Source organism: Dreissena polymorpha, chromosome 14 (genome assembly GCF_020536995.1).
Source record: "Dreissena polymorpha isolate Duluth1 chromosome 14, UMN_Dpol_1.0, whole genome shotgun sequence".
In the NCBI taxonomy this organism is placed as follows: domain Eukaryota; kingdom Metazoa; phylum Mollusca; class Bivalvia; order Myida; family Dreissenidae; genus Dreissena; species Dreissena polymorpha.
The window spans coordinates 17,020,853-17,045,221 of NC_068368.1; the positions used below are offsets into that span (position 1 = coordinate 17,020,853).

Below are 24,369 nucleotides of genomic sequence, written 5' to 3' on the forward strand. Positions count from 1 at the left end.
TAAATAGAACTAGAATTTTGCTCTACCAAAATCTACGAAGTCTGTAAGACATACAGAATAACAAAAGAAATACAAAACTGTGATACACCAACATGGTGAAAAGCAAATGACACTTAAAAGGCTCATGAATAAAACTCTCTTCCTTCTAAGGCATGGAAATTGCAAAACTATGTACATGGCTTATATTGAACAGTGCTACCGTGCTTGTTTATATATACTGTAATAACATTTTTGGAAACATTGTTAAAAATATGGAAACTATTCGTCTATCTACAGACAGGTCTCTTGAAGGTTTACAAACATCCGCAAAACGTAAGTTAACAATAAAAATAATAAGTACCACACGACTTCTGCATTTATTTCAAGGTCAACTCATTCAATTATAAATAAAGCTTAATAATAAAATACAATATAATGTTAACAATATTCAAATAAGACAAAAACTATATAATACAATACGTTTTAATGGCTAGCATTTTCAAATAGGACTAACGGTATATAATATAAAACAGGAGTAACATAACTGTCAAAAATTAACATTCTTACCTCAGAAATATACTTGGAAAGACATTCAGATTTTAGTATTGTATGACCTAACTTTACAATCATAAATTATTATTTGCCTCAAATAGTAAAGATAAAGAAATTAAAGAAAAAATAACATCGCATTCTGAAATTGTTGAGATTATTAAAATTAATAGTTTTAAAAACAAACTTTTGTTAGTTTCTTGTGCAATACGAACAAAACTAAAATGTTGGGATTTGTTTTCTCCTGTAATATATGTAAGATAACATTAAGTGTTTTCATAGGAACCTTATTGTTTGAATGACCAAGATTATTATAAGCGAAATGATACATTATTCATCAATTGACGTAAAAGTCTTTAGAAGCTTTAACAACTTCCAGTCGACATATCTTACTATATGTAATTAAATACGCCCTATTAGTCCGTTACAATTCTCGCAGAGGCCGTCTTATTCCATATACAAATGTTTATAAACTTATGATAGAAAATGTACTGTTATAAGTTTAGTTACAGAGGTTTAAGAAAACCTGAACCATAAGCATTGGCTGTTGGTATATGTATTCGTGCCGAGTAAATAAACCTGTTTGACATTATCCCCAGATATTCTTTTGAAGCTAATAGTGTCCTCAAAATATTCGATCTTTATATCAAAAAGACAACAAACTTAAGAATTTGCCAACCTCCCATAAAAATACAAAATAAACGAATACCATATACACCAATTGACGGCATGTAATATACATACGTCCTTCTTTTGTTCGTTACAGCTTTACCCCAGGAATGCTCAAATCAAGCAGTTTTTTTATCGGCCGTTTATTCTTTTTAATCACGCCCAATGATGGATGTAAGTATTAACATTTTCAAACTAACATGTAAATTTGCGTTCAGGAATTTAACAATTGAAACAAAAATCAAGCTATATAAAACATGCCTTTTTGGACGTAATTCCTATATACTATATTTGACTACAAAAAAGGAATTCTTCGTTAACGAATTTTTTATTCTCCCTTTTATCTCTCCTACAGTTCAAAGTCTGAGGAATTGACCACCCCGTAGTCATTTGTCTCCTCTTTGGCCTCTGTGTTATATGTCTCCACTTGCATGTCGTCCCTTCGAACTTCATCAACTACAAAATTTGATAATTTCGTCATGGGCGTCATCGAGTTTGTTTTTTTCAAAATGAATAAACTGTTTACATTAAATTTAGGAAACAACATATATCACAACTGTCATTTAATGCGTTGAATGGTTAAAAAAAACATCGTTTATTCCTGTGTTGTTGTTTTATTACACTGTGACAAAAAGTATGTGTATGTTGTATTAAGTAAACCCATTGCGCGAGCCGTCCTATACATCATTTAAAAAAACGATCTTAAGCATATCTGATTTAATAAATGACGTTTGCGTTTTATTTTACAAAAATAACTTGGTACTGAAATAATATAACGCACTCACATTGGGGACTTTTCGATGATTGAAGTTGATTCCTGAACAGTAGAAGATGCATTTATCATTTAAATGTAAACAATATACATTAATAAACTGTTATCGATAACGAATATTTGAATACAATTGTTAACCATTTGATATTCAAACGCCAATTTAAAAAACATTAATAAGCGTTTAACGTAGGTACTTACAGTTGAATGGCATGCAGAGTCCTCCTCCCTGTATTTGGAAAGAAAAGAGTCCTTTTTCTTAACTATATAAAAATATGTTTATTAATTATAGTCATTTAGTAAAATTTTTCTTGTCAAAAGTGATAATGTGTTGTTACACCAAGTATATTATAGAAAAAACAAGAAACCTAGAAGAGATTGTTTTGATAATCTCAACTATTCATTTATGTAACAATCGCCTATAAAATACACGAAACTACGATACAAACATTAGCAGAATATACGGATTAACAAGAGCTGTGTCCATATGATGACATATGCCCCCGAAAAACGCTTTGATAGTTATGTTAGACAACTATATAACAGAACAAATTTTCGAAACCTAAATGCCGACCCTTAGGTCAAGGTCATGGTCACAGGGGTCAAGATTTATGTGTGTCTGAAAAGGTCTTTTCCATATACACATGCATACCAAAAGTGAAGGTTATACTTCAAGAGACATAGAGTTATATAAGCATTTTTTAAAAACTTTAACGCAGATTTCTTAACCTAAACGCGGACCCTAAGTTCAAGGTGTAGGTGAAAGGGTTAAAATTTGTGTGCGTATGGAAAGGCCTTGTCTGAAGCGACATAGAAGTTAGGAGCATTTTTCGAAACCTTAATGCAGATTTCAAAACATAAACTGGGTATGTCCTTTAAGGCCCGGTCAGACCGACTAACGAATATGTAACGGAGAGAAAACGGACAAATTATGCAGATTTTTGTTATCCGGTGATGTTATGTACCTGCTCTGCCGCTAAAGAATCTCGCAATCGGTGTGTGAAGCGTAGAATACACACAATGACCGCACAAGAACCGGTGGTGTAACGGGGAAAAACGTACGATTAAAGGATCTGTACCGGATAATTAAAGGTCGGCTAACGGATATTAACGTGCGAGTAACGGACTTCTACCGGACAAAACGGCAGTGTAACTCATTAGTACCGGACAAAACGTTCTCCCAACGTGAGAGAAACGGAAAAGTACCGAACACCAACGTACGACAAACGGTCAGTCATGTTGTCCTTCCATGGAACTGAGAATGCCGGCGAGTTCATCCAATGCTTTAAGAGGTTGCGTAGCTTTTTGCTCCCAAGATTGTCACTGTTCGGCCCTTGTAAAGCACGGAAATCCAACATCTGGCGGCCACGTCTCCACTCACTGGGTATCAAGCGCTGGTTTCTGTTATCACGGTCTAGGCGGCGATTCTGCAACCGCCAAAACTTAATTCGCATTATGTTGTGGAGAACCAAACAGGTGGTTACAATGAGTCTGATGGTTGATGGTCGATACGGTATAGTACTCATATCAGGACTTGGAACCTGTTCGCAAGGATGCCAAACGCGTTCCAAACGCCTCTTCGTGCTCTGGGCAGCCTATAGTTGAAAATCCGTTCGTATTTGGACAACGTTCTTTGACTGTAGGGCTTTTTCATGTACGTACGCAAGCCAAATGCGTCGTCGCCTGAAAGTGGCTAAAACACACAAGTCTCTACATAATGTTTGATCACATAATATACATTCACATAATAATGTACATTCAAACATACATACATACAGATAGACAGATGGACATACATTCATACATGCATAAATGCATGCATTTATCTAGTTATCCGTCCATACATACTATAATATAGCTGAATCCGTTTATTTTAGATTGTGTATTAACTTATTATGGAGACGCCTCGCAACACAAAAAACCCTCATAGAAATAAACAATAACCTAAGACTGGGCGAGTTGATATTAATCTTTATAAATCGTATAATCATGGATTTTTAATATTATGTCATGCTTTATTTATATTTTAAAGGGTTATAATTGTATTTGCTTTGTTTGTTTATGTACACTTATGCAAACAATAAAATAAATCTTGGCCGGTCGAACACAGGCAATATCTTTGTCATCAATAAAACCAAGAGTATGGGGGAAATTTCAGCTGCCCCTGAAACCGTCCGCTATTCGCGTCCAATCGGCAGCTGCTGTTGGCAACGACACCACCTCGTCAGCATATTCATCTATGACTGCTCCACAAACCTGACGTGTAAAGGATAACAGTATGATAAGCTAGCGTGGATTATAAGTGTATGACATAGTAGATAATCCACGACTTTTAGCGAGTGGATGATAAGGTAAAATTATACTACTTGATATACAGTGCTTATAACTGTGTGCATTTCAAGATATGCGCGCAAGACAGTAATTATGGTAATATACAATTTAGGAGGTTAGTGTTGTAGTGCGCGCACTCATCTATTTGCCTTTAATCCTATGCCAATAGCTAAACACCATGCAATTCATATAAAATGATGACAAGAAGACATTAAAAGATATAAAAATATTAAAATGACTAACAGAAGCCTTTTTTTAATTAATGTTAACACTATAGTAAATTAAGCGGTACTTACTTCTGGCACGAGAAGAGAAATAGTGCTGTAGGGTAACCTCCAACCTAATCGCTTATCACGGTACTTTGAACCAGACACAAGATGCTGCAGCGAAATTGCTAACTTCATCCTGGTTCAATTGGAAGTTGATAGGTGTTGCGCTGTTTCGTTATCCTTGGGCCAACTCGTGCGAGAATCTCATCAAACATCTCAGGCGGCATTGATGAATGCTCGTTGGTCCTCTCGTCGTACATCGACCATAAGTTGGCCGTACAGACCGAGCTGACGCCTCCGCTCGGACAAGGCGTACCAAAATGAAATGATACTTCAACGCACAGGCTAATTACATGTACGGCTAAATGTATGTCAACAGTTTTGTTCAGCCACACTTCTCAAACATTTGCATACGTTAGCTGTCCGTTATTATCTGGTGAACATGCGTTTGGTGTCCGGAACGGTACGGTTTATCCGTTGCAAGTCTGGTATTAGTCCGGTAGTTGTCCGGTGGTGGACCAGGACAACCGGACTTTAACGGACATAAACCGGATACGTACAGGAGTTGTAACGCACGAGTTCCGAACAAATAGTAAACTAACGTATACAGACCGCAAATCAAACGGAGGTCTCTGTCCGATTTATCCGTTTGAAAATTTTGAACATGCTCAAAACTTCCCAATGGACGGAACGGATGTCACCAGACATCGCCGAACAAGGAGCGGATTCACCGGATATGAATCGGACATTAAACGGATAAGAACGGACACGAACGTTCAAGGTCAATGTCAAATTGGTTCAAATTTGTGTGCGTATGAAAAGGTCTTGCCCATATACACATTCATAGCAAATATGAAGGTAACATCTGAAGCGACATAGACGTTGTGAGCATTTTTCGAAACCTTAACGCAGATTTCAAAACCTAAACGCGGACCCTAAGCTCAAGGTCAAGGTCAAAGGGCTCAAAATGTGTGTGCATATGGAATGGCCTTGTCCAAACACACATGCATATGACATATAAATTTTACATCTGAAGCGACATGAGCATTTTTTTAAGTGTGACGGACAGACAGACAGACGGACGGACAGACGGACACAAAGACAGACGGACAGTGCGATCACTATATGCCCACCTTCGGAGGTATAAAAATAAAATTCAAATAAATATTATCCTACACTCGGGACAGTTTTAAGTTTTAATTATAGAAATTCAGAAATTCAACGCTACAAACAAACCATGTTTTAATGTTTGCACGACGGCAGTTTTAGTTACACAATCTTACTCACCTAGCTCACCAGACTGGAGGTTCTGTGGTATTTCCTCTTCGCGCTTCTGGCGGCCAATCAAGATCTCAACCAGATCAGCAGCACTAAAACTCAGCCAGTCCTTGTCGGGATCTGTAGAGCAGCCACAGAGTTGATTTTGAAATCAAATTACACGAATATTATACATATAACACTTATTTTTGCCAGTTATCTTTAATATTAGGCACTTCAAATGTAGTTCTTCATCTCAAACGTAGTCCTATATTTAATTTTTAATCAACAAAAGATGTATGAAAACTGTTAAACTTTTATGACCCAATATTCCCCTTGTGACTTGCAGCCAAGTGATCATTATGTGAAATTTTCAAGAGATTTTTTAATATTAGTATGTCTTTGGAAATTTGACTTACGACCTCTTCAATGTCCTTGCCTAAAAACATTAAGAAAACTTTCTTTTATGACCCTTAGTAAAAAACATTTATTAGATGATTTTACTGGGTTTTATTGCAATGTTTAATAGTGTGATGGAATCACTCACTCGTTGCCATGTATTCCTGAATGGCTAGCTGGACAGCTGTCTTCGAAAATCCCATCTTCATCATTGACTTGGCCTGCGGTGTGGACATCGGGTCTGATCCTATAATCCAACAAGAGCTATCTGCATAGGATGACATATGCCCCCCAAAAACACTTTGGTTTCGAAGCCTAAACGCGAACCCTAAGTTCAAGAACAAGGTCAATGGGGTTAAAATATGTGTGCGTATGAAAAGGCATTGTCCATATACACATGCATACCCAATATGTAGGTTACATCTGAAGCGACACAGAAGTTATGAGCATTTTTTGAAACCTAAACGCAGATTTTGAAACCTAAACTCGGGCCCTAAACTCAAGGTCAAGGTCAAAGGGATCAAAATATGTGTGCGTATTGAAATGCCTTGTCAATATACAAATGCATACCAATTATGAAGGTTACATCTGAAGCGATATAGAAGTTATGAGCATTTTTCGAAACCTAAACGCAGATTTCAAAACCTAAACGCGGACCGTAAGTTCGAGGTCAAGGTGAAAGGGGTACACATTTGTGATTGTATAAACAGGCCTTGTCCATAAACACATGCATACCAAATATGAAGATTACATCTGAATCGACATAGAAGTTATGACCATTTTTCGAAACCTAAACGCAGATTTCGAAACCTATACGCGGACACTAAGTTCAAGGTCAAGGTGAACGGGGTCAACATTTGTTTGCGTATGGAAAGGCCTTGTCAATATATACATGCATACCAAATATGAAGGTTACATCTGGAGCGACATAGAAATTGTGAGCATTTTGGAATCCTAAACGCAGATTTCGAAACCTAAACACGGACCCTAAGTTCATGGTCAAGGTCAAATTGGTCAAAATCTGTGTGCGTATGGAAATGCTTTGTCCATTTACACATGTATACCAAATATAAAGGTTACATCTGAAGCGACAAAGAAGTTATGAATATTTTTCAAAAAAGTATGACGGACAGAGAGACAGAGAGACGGACGACCAGACAGACGGACAGTGCGATCACTATATACCCACTTTCGGGGCATCTAAATAAAATTCATATAAACATTATCTTAGAATCGGGACAGTTTTAAGAACATTTCATTACTCGTTTGTGTACAATTTGAGTAATATAAATTCAGAGAGGGCAACTTCACAAACAAACCATGTTTTAAGGTTTGCCCGACTGCAGTTTAAGTTACACAATCTTACTCACCTAGCTCATCAGACTGGATGTTCTGTGGTATTTCCTCTTCGCGCTCTTGGCGGCCAATCAAGATCTCAACCAGATCAGCAGCACTAAAACTCAGCAAATCCTTGTCAGGATCTGTAGAGCAGCCACAGAGTTTATTTTGACATCAAATAACATGAGTACTATAAACATAACACTTATTTCTGTCAGTTATCTTCAATATTACGCACTTCAAATGTAGTTCTCCATCTCAAACCTAGTCCTATCTTAAATTTTTAATCAACAAAAGATGTCTGAAAACTGTTTAATTTTTAACCTGCCATTCCCCTAAGTGACTTGCAGCCAAGTGATCAGTATGTGCAATTTTAAGAGATTTTTTATATTATTGTATGCCTCTGGAAATTTGACCTACGATCTTTTAAATGTCATAATCTTTAAAATTTTAAAGATGACTTTCTTATATGATCCTAAGTTAAAAACATTCTTTGGATGATTATACTGGGTTGGATTACTATGTTTCATAGAGTAATGGAATCACTCACTCGTTGCCATGTATTCCTGAATGGCTTGCTGGACAGCTTTCTTCGAATATCCCATCTTCATCACTGACTTGGCCTCCGGTGTGACCATCGGGTCTAAGTCTATAATCCAACATAATCCAACAAGAGCTATCTCCATAGGATGATATATGTCCCCGAAAAATGCTTTGATTTCGAAACCTAAACGCGGACACTCAGTTCGAGGTCAAGGACAATGGGGTTAAAATGTGTGTGCGTATGAAATAAGCCTGTCCAAATCCAAATGCACACCAAATATGAAGTTTACATCTGAAGCGACATAGAAGTTAAGAACATTTTTCGAAACCTAAACGCAGATTTCGAAACCTAAACTCGGGCCCTTAGTTCAAGGTCAAAAGGTCGAAATGCGTGTGCGTATGGAAAGGCCTTGTCCAAACACACATGCATACCAATTATGAAGGTTACATCTGAAGCGACATAGACGTTATGAGCATTTTTTGAAACCTAAGTGCAGATTTCGAAACCTAAACACGGGCCGTAAGTTCGACGTATTATCATAGATTTTTAGTTTAAATTAAAACAATAAATATGTCACAATTGCCATTGAATTCGTTTAAGAAATACAACACATCTTTCGTGTTCATACCTGTGTTGTTGTTTTAATACATTTTGACAAAAAGTGTTTGTATGTTGTAATAAGTAAACCTATTGCGTAAACCGCCATAAATATCATTAAATTTTAACATGATCTTAAGCATGTATCATTTAAGAAATGACGTTTGGGTTCAAATATTCTAAAAATAATTTTGAACTGGAATGATATCAAGTATTCACCTCTGGGACTATTCGATGATTGAAGTTGATTCCTGAAAATGGCAAAATGAAGTTAGCATTATATTGTAAACTATATACGGTTATCGATAACGAATATTTGAATACAAGTGTTAACCATTTTATATTCAAACTCCAATTTAACATGTATAAGCGTTTTACGTAAGTACCTACCTTTGAATGGCATGCAGAGCCCTCGCCCCTGTATTTGTAATAAAAAATGAGTTTTCTTAACTGTATAATATATGTTTATTAAATATAGAAATTAATGAAAATGCTACTCACTCAATAAAATAGCTAGCATAATTGTGATAATGTGTTGTAACACCAAGTATAAAAAAGAAATAAAGAAACCTAGAAGAAATTGTTTTGATAAACCCCACTATTCATTTATGTAAAAATCGCCTATACAATACACGATACTACGTGCAATACAAACATTAACAGAAAACACGGAAACAAAATTTGGTTACAGCCATTGAACAGTCAGTCCGAAACCTTCGGGATTTAAATCGATTTATTGTTCAGCACATCGAAACACTAAGCTCGACATTTCCCACAAACATACACGTGTTAACAAAAACTGCATTATTAACATAGATTTGGTGTTCAATTTTAAAGCAATAAATATAGCAATATTGTCATTGTATGTGTTTAAAGGTTATAAAACATATTTCATGTTTTAATAGATGTATTGTTGTTTTAGTACACTTTGACAAGAAGTTTGTGTATGTTGTAATTATTGAACCCATTGAGTTACCCGCCATATACATCATTTAAGACATGATCGTAAGCATGCATCATTTAAGAAACGACGTTTCGGTTTAATTTTACTAAAAATAACTTGGTACAGGAATAATTTCAAGAACTCACCTTGCGGACTATTCGAGGATTGAAGTTGATTCCTGAACATGACACAATGAAGTTATCATTATATTGTAAACTACTGTTATCGATAACAAATATTTGAATACAATTATTAAATATTTTATATTTAAACTCCAATTTGAACAAATATTAGTAAGCGTTTTACGTAGGTACTTACAGTTGAACGGCTTCCAGAGCCCTTCTCTCTGTATTTTGAATAAAAAAGAGTGACTTTTCTTAACAATATTAAACAATAATTATTTATTATAGACATTCATGAAAATATTGCTTACAAAATACAATAGCTGGTCAAAAGTGATAATGTGTTGTTACACTAAGTTTATAATAGAAAAAAAGGAAACCTAGAGGAGATTGTTTGATAACCTCGACTATTTATTTATGTAACAATCGCCTATACAATACACGATACTACGTGCAATACAAATATTAAAAGAAAACACGGCCTCAAAATTTGGTTACGGTAATTGAACAGTAAGTCCGAAACATTAGGGATTTAAATCGATTTATTGTTAAACACACTGAGCTCGATATTAACCACAAACACACACGTGTCCAAAACACAACATTATTATCATAAATTTGCAGTTATAAATAAAACAATACAAGAGAGATATAAGTTGATTACCTTGCATGTTAATACTTAAATGGTAACAATATACACGAATACCTTAATTACAACTTGTTAATGTACAATGAAGTGACATTAATACATGCATCATCTCGATCCCATCTTGTAGATAAGATTTCAGAACATATCATAAAGTGCATTTTATAATGTTTGTTACTTACTTCTTTTTACGTACACGAAGACAAAAATAGTCAAGGCAATTACGATGGCAACCAGTATCGTCACAAGGATTGCAAGAAAATTCGCTATTGCTTTTGTATCATATTCTGAAAGCATAAACTATAATGTAACCGGCAGACAGTACACTTGGCAACGCCTAATCAAATCAATATAGCTCCCTTATTTTAGCATATATAATACTTCGTTCAAGTTTAATTGCAAAAATTGATCAACATAAAAATTAAACACAACAATTAAAAAAAAAACTAGAAAAGTAAACTTCTCAAAATCGTACAACGTAAAATTATAATGTGAAAAGTAAAACGCATTTTCACAAAGGTCTTAATGACCGACTGGGTTGAAACTGTGAGCTCCTGAATATTCATGCGAACCATAGTTTTTAATTAATATAATGTTTTCCTGAGGTAAAAACTCACCTAGAATGATGAAATTGAAATTAAATTGGCATTATATAATGTTGATGTCTTTATAACTGTTGTGTTTGGGTAAACAAACGAACTAAAACGCATATAATTTCAGTGGCTACTTTATTATCATTCAACGATCATATAAGCAATCAATGCCTTACAACTAACTAACACAGATCAGAAGTCAACATGCAGTTACGAAGAACATGGGGCGGGGCGTTGCTACGCTCCATATACAAGTAGGCGTGGCGTAGCGGCATTATCTAAATACACAGCAATTCTCCCCTTTTAATATCATTGATCATACATGTGAATAAAAATGAACATACAAACAAATGCGTTTACATGTTAATATCAATGTACACAATTCTAACCATTGGAATGAATATTCAATAAAACATTGACCATTTCAAGTTCATGACCACTTAACTAAGCATGACCTTTTATTCATCATAGCATGCAATTAAATAACATTAGTGATCGTCCGAATTCGACACAGGTTGTAAAAACAACCGATAACCTGTCTCTCTCTCCTGTCAACTAAGGTTAAGGTCTGTATGCTACTATAAAACGTAATTGGTTTAACATTAAACCATCAGTGTCATCAGTCCTGAAGGCGTTCGGGTGGCCTTCTATTGCGTAATGGATAGCGTCTTTCTGGCAATCGTAAATCCGTATCATTACTACGATTATTCTGGGACTCATTTATTTCCATCGAATTCGGTGCCGGCTGAGGTTAACTGACATTTGTGTTCGCGGCATTTAAAGTAGTTTTTAAGGGTGTGAGAACCGGTTCATTTATACCAGAATAATTCTGAATTTCCGTGATGCGAAGCTGATCAACATGGCGTTTCCATGTTATACTATTCCCGATATCTACTTTGTATAAAAGTGGACCATCTCGAGAAACTATTGACCCAGGGATCCATTTTTCCTTTGAAGTAGTCTGAAATCTCGCGCTAAGACACGTTGGCCTAATTCGAATTCGCGAACTTTTCTATTGTCAGCCATTGACAATTGCATTTGACCATTAGTGTATGCGCGTTGGGTATCATCAATTAAAGATTACTGCGCAAATTCCGACCGAAAAACAGTTTTGCAGGAGTTTCTCCCGTCGTAGAATGTGGCGTATTACGATATGCCAACAAGACAGAGTTGATCTTCGAATAGAAATCGGTGTTTTCATGCATTAAAGCGCGCATCGCAGATTTGAAAGAGCCATTGAACCTTTCTACAAGACCATTTGTGGACAGTTTTGCTACCGCAGTTCTGAATTGACATATCCCGTTTCTCTTCATAAACAGAGAAAATTCTTCAGATGTAAATTGACAACCATTTTCTGATACTAATTGCTTGGGCAAGCCGTATCTTGCGATTATTGTACGCAATTCTTCAATTGTTCTTTCAGAAGTTATCGATTTCATTTCGATGACTTCTGCCCATTTAGGATGAGTATCAACTGTTACCAAAAACATTCGTTTAAGTGGGAGCTATGAAATCTACATGTATTTGCTCCCAACGTAGGCCATTCTCACGGGTTAGACTGAACTTTCGCGGGCGATTTCTGTTGCATCTGACACGGTTCGCATCTTTTAACCATTTGTTCGATGTCAGTGTCAATGCCAGACCACCAGACGTAACTACGCGCTATTGCCTTCATTTTAACGATACCTGTATGGCTGATGTTCAATAAATCAAGCACACGGTGCGCATCTTATTGGGAATTATCACCCTTATGCCCAGAAATTAAGCATCCGTGTTGAATCGTCAATTCATTTCGTCGCGCGTAGTAGCCTTTCAAAAGAGGGTAATTATGATTAGTATTCCAACCTTGTTGTACTTGTAAATACACGTGACATAACGCGTTCCCGCCTAGTTTCACGGCTGATTTCCGCGCTCGTGACCGGAATTTGTTCTAACTGAGAAGTGTAGAACACATCTTCAACTGAAATTTCTTTACCCTTTTCCGTTGACGGCGCGGGTAAACGCGACAATCCGTCAAAATTAGTATGCATTTTAGTACTTTTGTACAGTATATCGTAATCGAATCCAGAGAGAAATATAGCATATCTCTGAACGCGTGCGACAGTCGTTGCCAGAATGCTTTTGCTCGGGCTGAATATTGAAGAGAGGGGTTGGCAACCAGTAACCAATGTGAACTTTCTACCATTGAGATATGGGTAATACTTTTGTACTGCCCAATAAATTGCCAATGCTTCCCTATCGATTTGATCATATTTCATTTCAGTTTTGATAAGTGACCTTGATGCGAACGCGATCGGCTTTTCTGAGCCATCTGGCATAACGTGTGACAATATACCGGATATACCGAACGGTGAGGCATCCGACGCGAGCCTAACCGAAGTTCCGGGTTGTAGTGTGTAAGGACAGGTTCCGTAATGAGAAGTGTTTTCGACTTTTCGAGCGCGCGTTGGCATTCTTTTGAACAGACAAATTTTCGATGTTTCTCAAGCAACGCGTGCATGGGTTTTGTTACGGTCGCGAGATCTGGCAGAAAACGATGGTAATAATTGAGTACCCCGAGATATGCCCTAAGTGATGTAACATCACATGGAGATGGTGTATTCAATACCGCCTTTACTTTATCCTTACACTTCCATAAACCTTGTTCGTCGATTTCATAACCTCAGAATGTAATCCTTGGCACGACAAACTCACACTTGTCCTTATTTACTTTAATTCCATATTGCTGCAACCTACACAACACCTTTTGTAAGTTATCCGAATGCACATCATCACTTTCACCAGTAATCACCATATCATCAAGCATGCACTGCACCCCAGGGATTCCTTGAAGAATTTGGTCCATTGTGCGTTGCCATTTAGCTGGAGCAGAAGAAACCCCATATACCATCCGGTTGTAACGGCACAATCGCCGTTTCCTTTTATTCCCATTCACTGGCGTTCACTTTCGAGATGATTCCTTGACTCTCGAGACTGTCCAGTTCTTTCTCTATTTGTGGCTTAATAGAGTACGGTACCGGCCTAGTCTTTATGAATTTTGGCTGAGCATTTTCATTTAGGGTTAGCCTTGCCTTAATTCCCTTCACCTGTCCTATTCTGTCACTGAACACGTCTTTATGTTTGTCAAGTATAGAACTTAGACGTACCTTCAGGCCTTCAGTTGTCACATAGTTCACTTTAAAAAGTGTGTCTCAGTTCAGTTTGATGTGACTCAGCCAGTCCCTTTCGAACAGTGCAGGCCCATCACCTTTTACGACGCAAAGTTGCATTGTTTGCGATTGTCCATTATAACTGGCATGCACCATAACTGTACCTTAATGCTCTATGACATCGCCCGAATATGTCTTCAGTATGGAATGAGCAGGATCGAGTTTTATATTTCCGAATCGTTTTCGGAAATCCTTGTTTGATATGAGGGTAACTGCTGATCCTGCATCAAGCTCCATGGGTACCTCGACATCGTTAATCTTCGGCCTAAGGATGAATTTCCCGCTGTCTCCTGTTTTCACAGTGTTGATCACGGAAACGTCTTCCTCCATACACTACACCGACTTAAGCTTCCTACATATAGCCTTTATATGTCCATTTGCTTTACATTGATGACAAACTGCATCATTGAGTCTGCATTTCTCGGAGGGGTGGTTAGTTTTCCCACAATGGATGAACTTGCTGCGCTCTTTGGCATGTTTGTGTTGCTTCCATTTGTTGGGTTTTGTTGAATGTCCAACTCGGTTGACGGGCACATCGGCGGCTGCCGAAAACTGTAACTCAGCGGCGTCCTTATGTGCAGCACTATTTCTATGGCATTTTGCAGTGTCAAATCAGCGATTGACAATAACCTTCGCTGTGTTCCTGCATCTTTAAGTCCACAAACGAACCTGTCCCTTAAAGAATCGTTCAAGTTCGATCCGAACTCACAGAATTCTGCCAACTTCCGAAGTTAAGTTATGTAACATCTCCACACTTTCGCCCGTTGCTTGTTTCCTCTTGTGAAATCGGAATCGTTCCGCGATTTTTAACGGTTTCGGGCACAAATGAGTTTGTAAAAGCTGACAAAGTTCCTCATACGATTTCTCGGACGGCTTCGCTGGCACGGTAAGGTTCCTTAACAACCCGAACGTCTTTTCACCGAGGAGTGTTAAAAGTCCTGCCACTTTTCGTTTATTATCGATGTAATTGACCATAAAGTACTGCTCAAGTCGTTCCTGATAGGAAGTCCATGTTTCGATATTGCTGTCATATGCGTTAATGTTCCCAATCAGGCCCGTTGCCATTTTGTGTTTATATCCAGAATTTCACGCACACTCTTATCAAACGGATAAAATTCTCGAAATATAATCCACAAAGTTTTATCCTCGTCGCCAGTCTGTTGTGTTTGGGTAAACAAACGAAGTGAAACGCATATAATTTCACTGGCTACTTTATTACCATTCAACGATAGAAGCAATCAATGCCTTACAACTAACTAACACAAATCAGAAGTCAACATGCAGTTATGAAGAACATGGGGCGAGGCATTTACAAGTAGGCGTGGCGTAGCGGCATTATCTAAATACACAACAATAACGCAACATTTTTCAAACTTAATATTTAAATTATGAGTACATATTTTGATTTAAAAGTGTACATGAAATCATGAGACTACAGTATGTGTAAGCAAACGATGAAAGTATTCATCAGTGACGTTCGGATGCTTTAGCAAGTGGGGAAGGTAGCCTGCAACATGATGATTGCGCGAATTTGTATACGAGACATTTTGATTTTTAAATTAATTTTATATTTTCCTGGTGTAACCCACCTTGAATTAAGAATTTTAAATAGAATTATAATCATATCGCGTTTAACCATTTCCACGTGCAAAAAGATGAAACCACACCTACCCCACGTGCAAAAGCGCCATATTGTTTAGGATAAATGATTTTATCGTTTATACACCAAATATTGCTGCTTCTTTCAGTATTTGCACGATGGTGATCTGAAATATTTAAGTAACATTACTACTCAAAATCAACGAAACTTTCGTACAAATTTCGTAAAATAAACTTAAGTAATTAAAAATCAATGTTACTTATGGCAATTGCCGAAATTTCAACGCCAGATTTGGTATGATAAAGTAGATGTTTGTAGATATAAAATGTTTGTTTTAATTATTTCCCGCAATGATATCTATTCATAGGACACATGAAAACTAATATGCTGTTTTAGGGTCGTATGAATAGATAAATTCACGGGAAATTAAAATTGAATTAATAGTGTCACAAATAAATAAAAGCGAGCATTTCGTATCTACAAAAATCAATGTAATCATACGACATCTAGCGTTGAAATTGTGGTGTTTGCTATAAGGAGCACTGATTGTTTAGGTGTTAACTTTATTTTACGAAAAACTTTACGAAATGTTCATTGATTTTGAGCGTTATAGAGATTTTAACTGTATGTTGGGATATTCTTCAATCTTTTTGTGAAAAGGAGAGATGTAGTTGACACTTGTTCGTACTTTCATTTCATTGTTCCTCTGGTCTCCTACCTACCATTGAGTAATTAAATGGTAATTAAATTGCATGCGTTTTAATTCCTTTTTATTACTGTTTAACTTGAGTTGAAATCCTGTGAGATTAATTTTGTTTCTAATTTTATGTACAGTCATATGTATCATGCATATTGCCGGGAGAGTGTGAGATCGAGCAATTGGTCACTTGATTAAAATAAGGGACACAACATTGTATATAACAAGAATGGAATGCTGCTCCAGCAGCTTGAGTTTCACTTATTTATATTGTATAGACTTAAAGTGATATTATGGGCATTTTTCACTGTTGAAATGAGCTAAAAAGAATTGACAAGTCAAAAGAGTTAGTAAAAATGTTGTAACTGACCAATTATCTGCAACACATCTTGCTACCAATTGTTTAAAAAAAATATATTTTATAATCAATATTGTAAATGACTCACCTAGTCCTCTAAGCCAACATTAGCCGTAAAACAAAATAGTGTCTTTGTGTCGTATGAACGAAACTTCACTAAAACTGAATTTAGATTCACATCGCAAATCGAATCATTTCTGTCGTCAGTTGTCAAAACGAAAGTACGGATGATATTCAAATGCATTCTTTTTCTATTTCCGGGATATTGTTTTAGTATGTTGATGCTGCATTAACAAATATAAGTGTAGATGAAGTGAAAACACGAACAATTAACAACGGTTGCGATAGACACCTATAAAATGTTAGATGCCCATAATATCACTTTAAGTTCAGTAATTATACGTGCAATTTTAAATCAAAATCATAACAAATTACTGAGATATTCAAGTTTGCAAAGTGGTGCGTTAAAAACATCTCTAAATGTAGTTGAAGAGCAATAGTAGTAGTAGTAGTAGTAGTAGTAGTAGTAGTAGTAGTAGTAGTAGTAGTAGTAGTAGTAGTAGTAGTAGTAGTAGTTGTTGTAGTCGTCGTAGTAGTACTAGTAGTAGTAGAAGTGGTGGTAGTTGTGGTAGAAGAGGTAGTAGTAGTAGTTGTAGTAGTAGAAGTAGTAGTAGTAGTAGTAGTAGTAGTAGTAGTAGTAGTAGTAGTAGTAGAAGTAGTAGTAGTAGTAGTAGTAATAGTAGTAGTAGTAGTAGTAGTAGAAGTAGTAGTAGTAGTAGTAGTAGTAGTAGTAGTAGTAGTAGTAGTAGTAGTAGTAGTAGAAATAGTAGTAGTAGAAGTAGTAGTAGTAGTAGTAGTAGTAGTAGTAGTAGTAGTAGTAGTAGTAGTAGTTAGTAGTAGTAGTAGTATAGTAGTAGTAGTAGTAGTAGTAGTAGTAGTAGTAGTAGTAGTAGTAGTAGTAGTAGTAGTAGTAGTAGTAGTAGTAGTAGTAGTAGTAGTAGTAGTAGTAGTAGTAGTAGTAGTAGTAGTATAGTGGGGGTAGTAGTAGTAGTAGTAGTAGTAGTAGTAGTAGTAGTAGTAGTAGTAGTAGTAGTAGTAGTAGTAGTAGTAGTAGTAGTAGTAGTAGAAGCAGCAGTAGTAGTAGTAGTAGTAGTAGTAGTAGTAGTAGTAGTAGTAGAAGTAGTAGTAGTAGTAGTAGTAGAAGTAGTAGTAGTAGTAGTAGTTGTAGCAGCAGTAGTAGTAGTAGTAGTAGTAGTAGTAGTAGTAGTAGTAGTAGTAGTAGTAGTAGTAGAAGTAGTAGTAGTAGTAGTAGTAGTAGTAGTAGTAGTAGTAGTTCTTATTTGAATACAGATTATGTGTTACACTATGGTTCATAGATATTATAATATGTCAGTTCCTTATTCGGCTTGAATAAGGAATGAAGAATTGGCTTTATGTTTCTTAATAAACCTCGAAAAAGAAACTCTTTAGAAAAAACTGAGTAGAAGCGTATTGATTTTTTTCTCATTTATAGCCCCGTCACATCGGACTGGCGACCTAATACTGTGTTTCTGGGAATTTCAGATTGTCGTAGTAAGGAAGCAATAGACGTACAAAGCACGTACTAATGTCGCAATAAGGTCGCCGTACGGTCGCCTTGCATTCAATGATCATTTTCTGTGGGTTCGAGCGGCGACCCTACGACGTCCATGGCGACCTTACAGCGACCCTACCACGTCCCTACTACGACTACTGCGTCTTTACGGTGTCCTTACGACGTCCTTAACAGAACGCCGTAAAACGCAGGACTTCGGCGACTACTTTTAACATGTTCAAAGCGGTCGTAGTGGGCTCGCGTCCTGAGCAATTTTCGGCGTCCTCACTGCGTCCTCTTGCGTCCTTACTGCGTCCCTCCGGCGTCTATGGCGTTCTCACTGCGACCTGGGTCGCCGTAAAGACGCAGTAAGGACGCCAGTCCGGCGTGACGGGGGTATTACAACGTACACATAGCCTGATTATTTTCATATATATGAATTACGCTTTGCTTAATTATAATTTATATATATATATATATATATATATATATATATATATATATATATATATATATATATATAATGTTTCTTATTTCCGTCTTCATCACACTTGTTTTAGTGCTGAATGGCAAATAAACTATACATTAGAAATGTGATATGACACATGATGATGATCAAGCTGAAATACCACACACAACATCTAAAAACATTAAGAAAACGTGATCGTCCGAAATAAAGGCCTCCGAATGAGGAACAAACATCTCATTAGTTCGTGATTCGGAGGCCATAATTTCGTATACCTTAATTCGGATCATTTACTTCTGGAATAGCGAAGTTTTAAATGCCTTAGTATAGGCTATGTTAAACGTAAGATTTTTTATGTTTATCTCTAATACAGTCTTTAAAGTTAAATCTTATGGAAACCTTCCACCAAGACAACGCGAGGGTTAAATAACTTTTATTTTACATATCTCATTTCGTTCTCACGCATAAACAGTTACGAAGGGATATGATATATAAAGATATTACCACTTAACAATAATGGCAAGACTGCAACGGAAGCAGCGTTCCAGGTGCCTCTGATACACTGGAAAGCTTATGTATGCCATTTATAACTACATTAATAACCTGACAAATCATATCGTAATCGCGATCGTTGGATCCCGCGAACAGCGATGTAACAAATCTGTCACAGTTTACGCTTTTAAAGTCGATTGGGAAATCTGGTTCCAACAACGTTATATATATATATATATATATATATATATATATATATATATATATATATATATATATATATATATATTCATGATTTGATTGTACGTTAGCTTGTGTAGTGCGACAAGGAATATTCATACTTTCACAAACATGAAACATTAACAGGTTTACATAAATACGCGGGTTACACTTGACAAAATCATGTCTTCGAATTTGACATGATGCTAGCTGTCAATATATTCTGCTCCCCCAAATACATGCATTTCACATGGAGGTGTATACAATCCGCGAACTTGTCACATATCAATACTGTGATATACCAACCATTGAAGCTATATAGACAGCATAAAGAGGTATTTTAATTTTTAGAATATGTCTGTCTTTTTTTATTTTTTATACATGCAATAAACATTTTGATGGTGCGACATTGGACATGAAGCAGACTGTTCACATCCTTTTAATCGGGACAAATTATTAACATAAATTATCTAGAACTATTGAGTAGCTATTCGGTCAGTAATGTGTTAATGTGTTAACCACTGTTCATTAAAACAAAATCCGGTCATACGTTTCAGATTTCAAAAATTGAATAATTCGCATTTGAAAATACTTACATCATTTACATGAATAGTTAGTGTGAAGAACAGCGTAGTTTAGTCAAGCAAATTCTTTCCCAAATTCTTACAGCAACATCTAAATAGTTTTCAAAATAAAATTCTATTTAAATACAAGATAATTTCCAGTTTTGGGCAAGTTATTAATATAGCAACCCATGTTTGTGAACTGATTTCCTTTATACGTTGACCGATACAATTAACATCACTGGATGATATATCAGATTTATTATATAAAAAGACAATCATTTACCCCGGTTGGTAATATACGAGTTTAAGTCATCTAAATCTAGCAACAATTTATTAAGTAAGGAATCTGGATTCCGCTCTATTTTGTTCAACATTTAATGAAACGCATCTTTCCTATTCACTCTAAAGCAAAACGACCCAGCTCGCCGTCCACTGCCGCGGACGTAGTTTGCGGTCGAATAGACCGTGTCTGTTAAAGGAACTTTAGATGGACTTTCCCCTATGTCGGGGCTGGATGAAATCCTAATATCTCAGTACCGTAGGTCAATATTGGCAATACAATAGCATCAAAAAAAACTTATTTTATCAGCAATACTGAATGAAATGATAGAAAAGAGCTTATTTAGTGAAATCATTGCTCAAAATGCTTGTTTCGCTAAGGTTACAAACGCGTAATAAGGGGCCGTGCAAGAGCAAGACGATTGTGGAAGCAGTGGTCTAATGGTAGGACGCTGGCTTAGGGATCAAGAGGTCCCGGGTTCGAATCCCGCCCTGACCACTAGAATTTCCTTTAGCAAGAAATTTATCCCACATCTGCTCCTCTCCACCCGGGTGTATAAATGTGTACCTGTGAGGGAAGTAAGCCAATGTGCCGTTGCTGCATACTGCGCCAAGATGTTAACGGACGACTTATGACCCAGTGATCAGGGACAAAATGTAAATGAAATTATTATCGGTTTGATAAATACGGTATAGTATGGTTTATTACGTGTTATTTAGAAGAGAGATTATGGTAATGGTTTAGCGCGAATAATGCACGGGTTTTGTGTGCATGTTTTAGCGCGAAAGCGCACGAGTTTTTCGTTTTGGGGTATATATGATTTGCACATCTATTGAGTCGCCATTCGAGGGTGTATTTGACAGGCAAACGTTATGGAACAAGAAAACGAAAGGGTGATAAAGTAGTTTAGGCGTTCATTTGCGAAATACATAGTATTCGGAAGGAGATTTTCGATGAGAGGACTGATTCTCTGCTAGAAGCGGAATGGTTAGCTGGAACTTCGAACAAAGGTCAGACTTGTTAGTTCTGTTTATTGTAATAACACTGGCAACAACATTCCGATTGAAATTAACACAGGTTGTGTTCCTTGTTAACTTTTATGATAAGTATATTCAACATGCTCCATATCTTTATTTGTGCTGTTGTTTTTGTTTAGTTCCAACTTTTCAGATACATCAATTGATTTGATTATTGGGTAAATATGAAACTATTTAAGTTCAAAAAGAGGTCGCAATGTAATGGTCTGGTAGGATTATATATAGGTAAGGCCACATAGTGTGTCACTCCAGGTTGTTTTGATAGCAGAGTTAGATCACTCTCCCTCATGTTTTTACGAACACCTTGCTTTATTTTTATTGTTTTTAAGATATAACACCTTATATGGTAATACATGTGTTACACGTTTGTGTATTAGTTCCAAACGTATAATTCAACAAACGATTAATAACAATTAACTGCCGTTTTCCTTATAATTCAGCACGATGGTTGTGTGCGATATATGACGTGGTATGATAATGAGCGGATGAAAATTTAGGCGAACATATATTTAAACTATTCAGGTATTCCGATTGTGAATTAAGAATGTAACATCATAAATCGATACATTACGGAAATATATATGCTATTCATCTATGAAACAGCTATAGAGACTTGTCTTGTAAACTTTTTTCGAAACATGTTTCGTGTTTTGCATATATTACATCTCGTTCGCTGGATATTGAATAAACAGTTTATGTGTTATTGTTGTATACAATTAAAAAACTTCTCTAAATTGAATTAAAACATTATGAGTTAATATATTTTTCATAATAATTTAAGACGTTAAGTTTTCCCTGCAATGTTTGTGTCAATAATGGTGCATGCGTATGTGCTAATTAATTTACGATATTTTGGATAAACTGTGGTATAAATTTGGTTTGAAAAGAGCGTTGACAATAAGACTGTTGTTTTAAATTTAGATGAAAGGCATTTATCGGTTTTGTTAAATTTAGTTTCGTAATAGTTAAATGCATTTTTAAAGATTAGGTACTGTAATGATAACAAAAGTAGACCGGATTTATTTGCAATACAAGTCATTTTGTTTTCGTGATAGTTTTTGTTCTTGTTTGGTGGCCTGTTGGCTTGATGTGTAAAGACATTTTGCTTTTATGGTGTTTGGCCGTTTTTTGAATGCCAGTTAACATCTTTAATTTGCTTATCGATTTGGTGAAAGCCAGTTGACCACATGTGGATAAACCCAGTTAGCGCGTGTAGTTTGTTAACCAAACTTGTTAAAACGTGCGTTTACATTTACATTTTTGTTTTTATTTAATGTTAAGATTGTACTGTTCGAAGGATATTATATATATTGGAGAACATTAAATGTATGTTATTAAGGGCCAGATTGGCTAATGTAAATTAACCGGTTGGCTCGGGTTGTCCGTTGACAGTTTGTTGAAAGCAGATTTTTTCAGATGCGTATAAGCCAGTTTGCTTGCGTGTCAGTTCACTAAAATGTCTCAAAACACATGTTGAAATTGCATTTACACATGTTTGCGAAGTTTATTTTTCAGAAGCTGGACAGTTCGAAGAATAAATAATGAATAGTAACATTATAGTAAGAGGGCAGCTCGAAAGGTATAATTTGTTTTTTGTGTAATTATGTGTTAGAAAATAACTTGTTAAGATTAATAATGATGATTTTATTGATAATGATGTTATAAATGTTGATGATGATGCTAACGTTATTGATGAGGAGGAGGAATAGTTGACAGTATTTTGTGAATGGATAATACTACATTAACGAATTTTGAGTGAATGAAATTATTTTAGGTTTGATAAATACCGAATGATGTTGGTCTATACATATTATTTAGAAGAGAAAGAGAGTATGGTTATGGTTTAGCACATAAAAATGAATGAGTTTCTAGGTTTTGCGTTTAATTGAACAAAAACAAGTAACGGTTCAGCAACAGGGATTATTCTCAGATGGTACATGTATTCCTTTTAGAGTCACAGAAATTCAACTTTGCATCAATACCGGTTTTCTTTGAGATTTGTTTGATGGGTTAAAATTCCAAAAAATGACGAGTTTTGCAGCCGACCAAGTACCTATAGCTTTGTATTTGAGTGTGTTAAGCATTTTGTTGTTTTCAAATTAGTATATCAAAAGTAATACGGTGTTCTAGTATATCAATTGAGCTTATGCTATTGCCATGAAAATTTGAGCCAGGGTTCGATCAGTAGCTTAAAGTATGTCTGTGTTGGTGAATTGAACCTAAAAACAAATGCTAAGTCGATAGTTTTAATTTTAAGAGCAGAACATACGTATTGATTGTGAGAACATTAGTAAAAAGTTTTTTGGTATTTGTGCATGTCTCTTGTGGTCAGTGGACCAAGTTGTTTAAGGCCAATTGGCCTGATTTTGAAAGCCAGTTGGCTTGTATGGTCAGTTGACCGTCTTTAAAGCCAGTCTATATGATGTGTGAAAGCCTGTTGGCTTGTATTGTCAGGTTACCGAACTTTCTTAGAACGAAAGTCTCATAGAATTAACAATATTTGCAAGTTTATTGTTTGCAATGCAGTAACTGGACAGTTCGAATAGTATATTAAGTATTGAAGAACATAAAGGTATGGTTTATGTAGTATGTTATTATTATTACTAGGATTATTATGATGTATTATTTGGGTGCATTCGGAGAATTGCAAAGCCGGTAGTTAAAATAGAGCCTATTACATCAGATATATTAAAGCAATTTTATCACACTTTTGTTTCTGAGAGCGATTGTTCTTTGGGGTATTTAAGAGACGTTACAATCATTTTCTTATCTTATGCTGGTTTTTTAGGATAAGTGAAATTTTGTCTTGTTAAAAGATCAGATGTTGTATTTTTAGATACGCATTGTGATATGAAAGTTGAAAAGTC

At 35.9% G+C, this 24,369-nt stretch overlaps 1 protein-coding gene across 3 annotated transcripts in view; it reads right to left on the reverse strand.

Moving 5' to 3' along the window:
• Window positions 1-515: 515 nt before the first annotated feature.
• Window positions 516-24,369, reverse strand: part of LOC127858626 (uncharacterized) — a 54,914-nt gene continuing 31,060 nt past the window's right edge. For all 3 annotated transcript variants that reach the window (XM_052395834.1, XM_052395835.1, XM_052395833.1), the window contains 12 exons: window positions 10,595-10,699; window positions 9,963-9,990; window positions 9,791-9,822; window positions 9,092-9,119; window positions 8,921-8,952; window positions 8,111-8,209; window positions 7,593-7,703; window positions 6,371-6,469; window positions 5,854-5,964; window positions 2,168-2,195; window positions 1,983-2,014; window positions 516-1,653 (listed from right to left, as the gene is read on the reverse strand). In XM_052395834.1, the coding sequence (XP_052251794.1) occupies window positions 1,547-1,653; window positions 1,983-2,014; window positions 2,168-2,195; window positions 5,854-5,964; window positions 6,371-6,469; window positions 7,593-7,703; window positions 8,111-8,209; window positions 8,921-8,952; window positions 9,092-9,119; window positions 9,791-9,822; window positions 9,963-9,990; window positions 10,595-10,699 (812 nt within the window). In that variant the 3' untranslated portion in view covers window positions 516-1,546. The remainder of the gene's footprint in view (window positions 1,654-1,982; window positions 2,015-2,167; window positions 2,196-5,853; window positions 5,965-6,370; window positions 6,470-7,592; window positions 7,704-8,110; window positions 8,210-8,920; window positions 8,953-9,091; window positions 9,120-9,790; window positions 9,823-9,962; window positions 9,991-10,594; window positions 10,700-24,369) is intronic.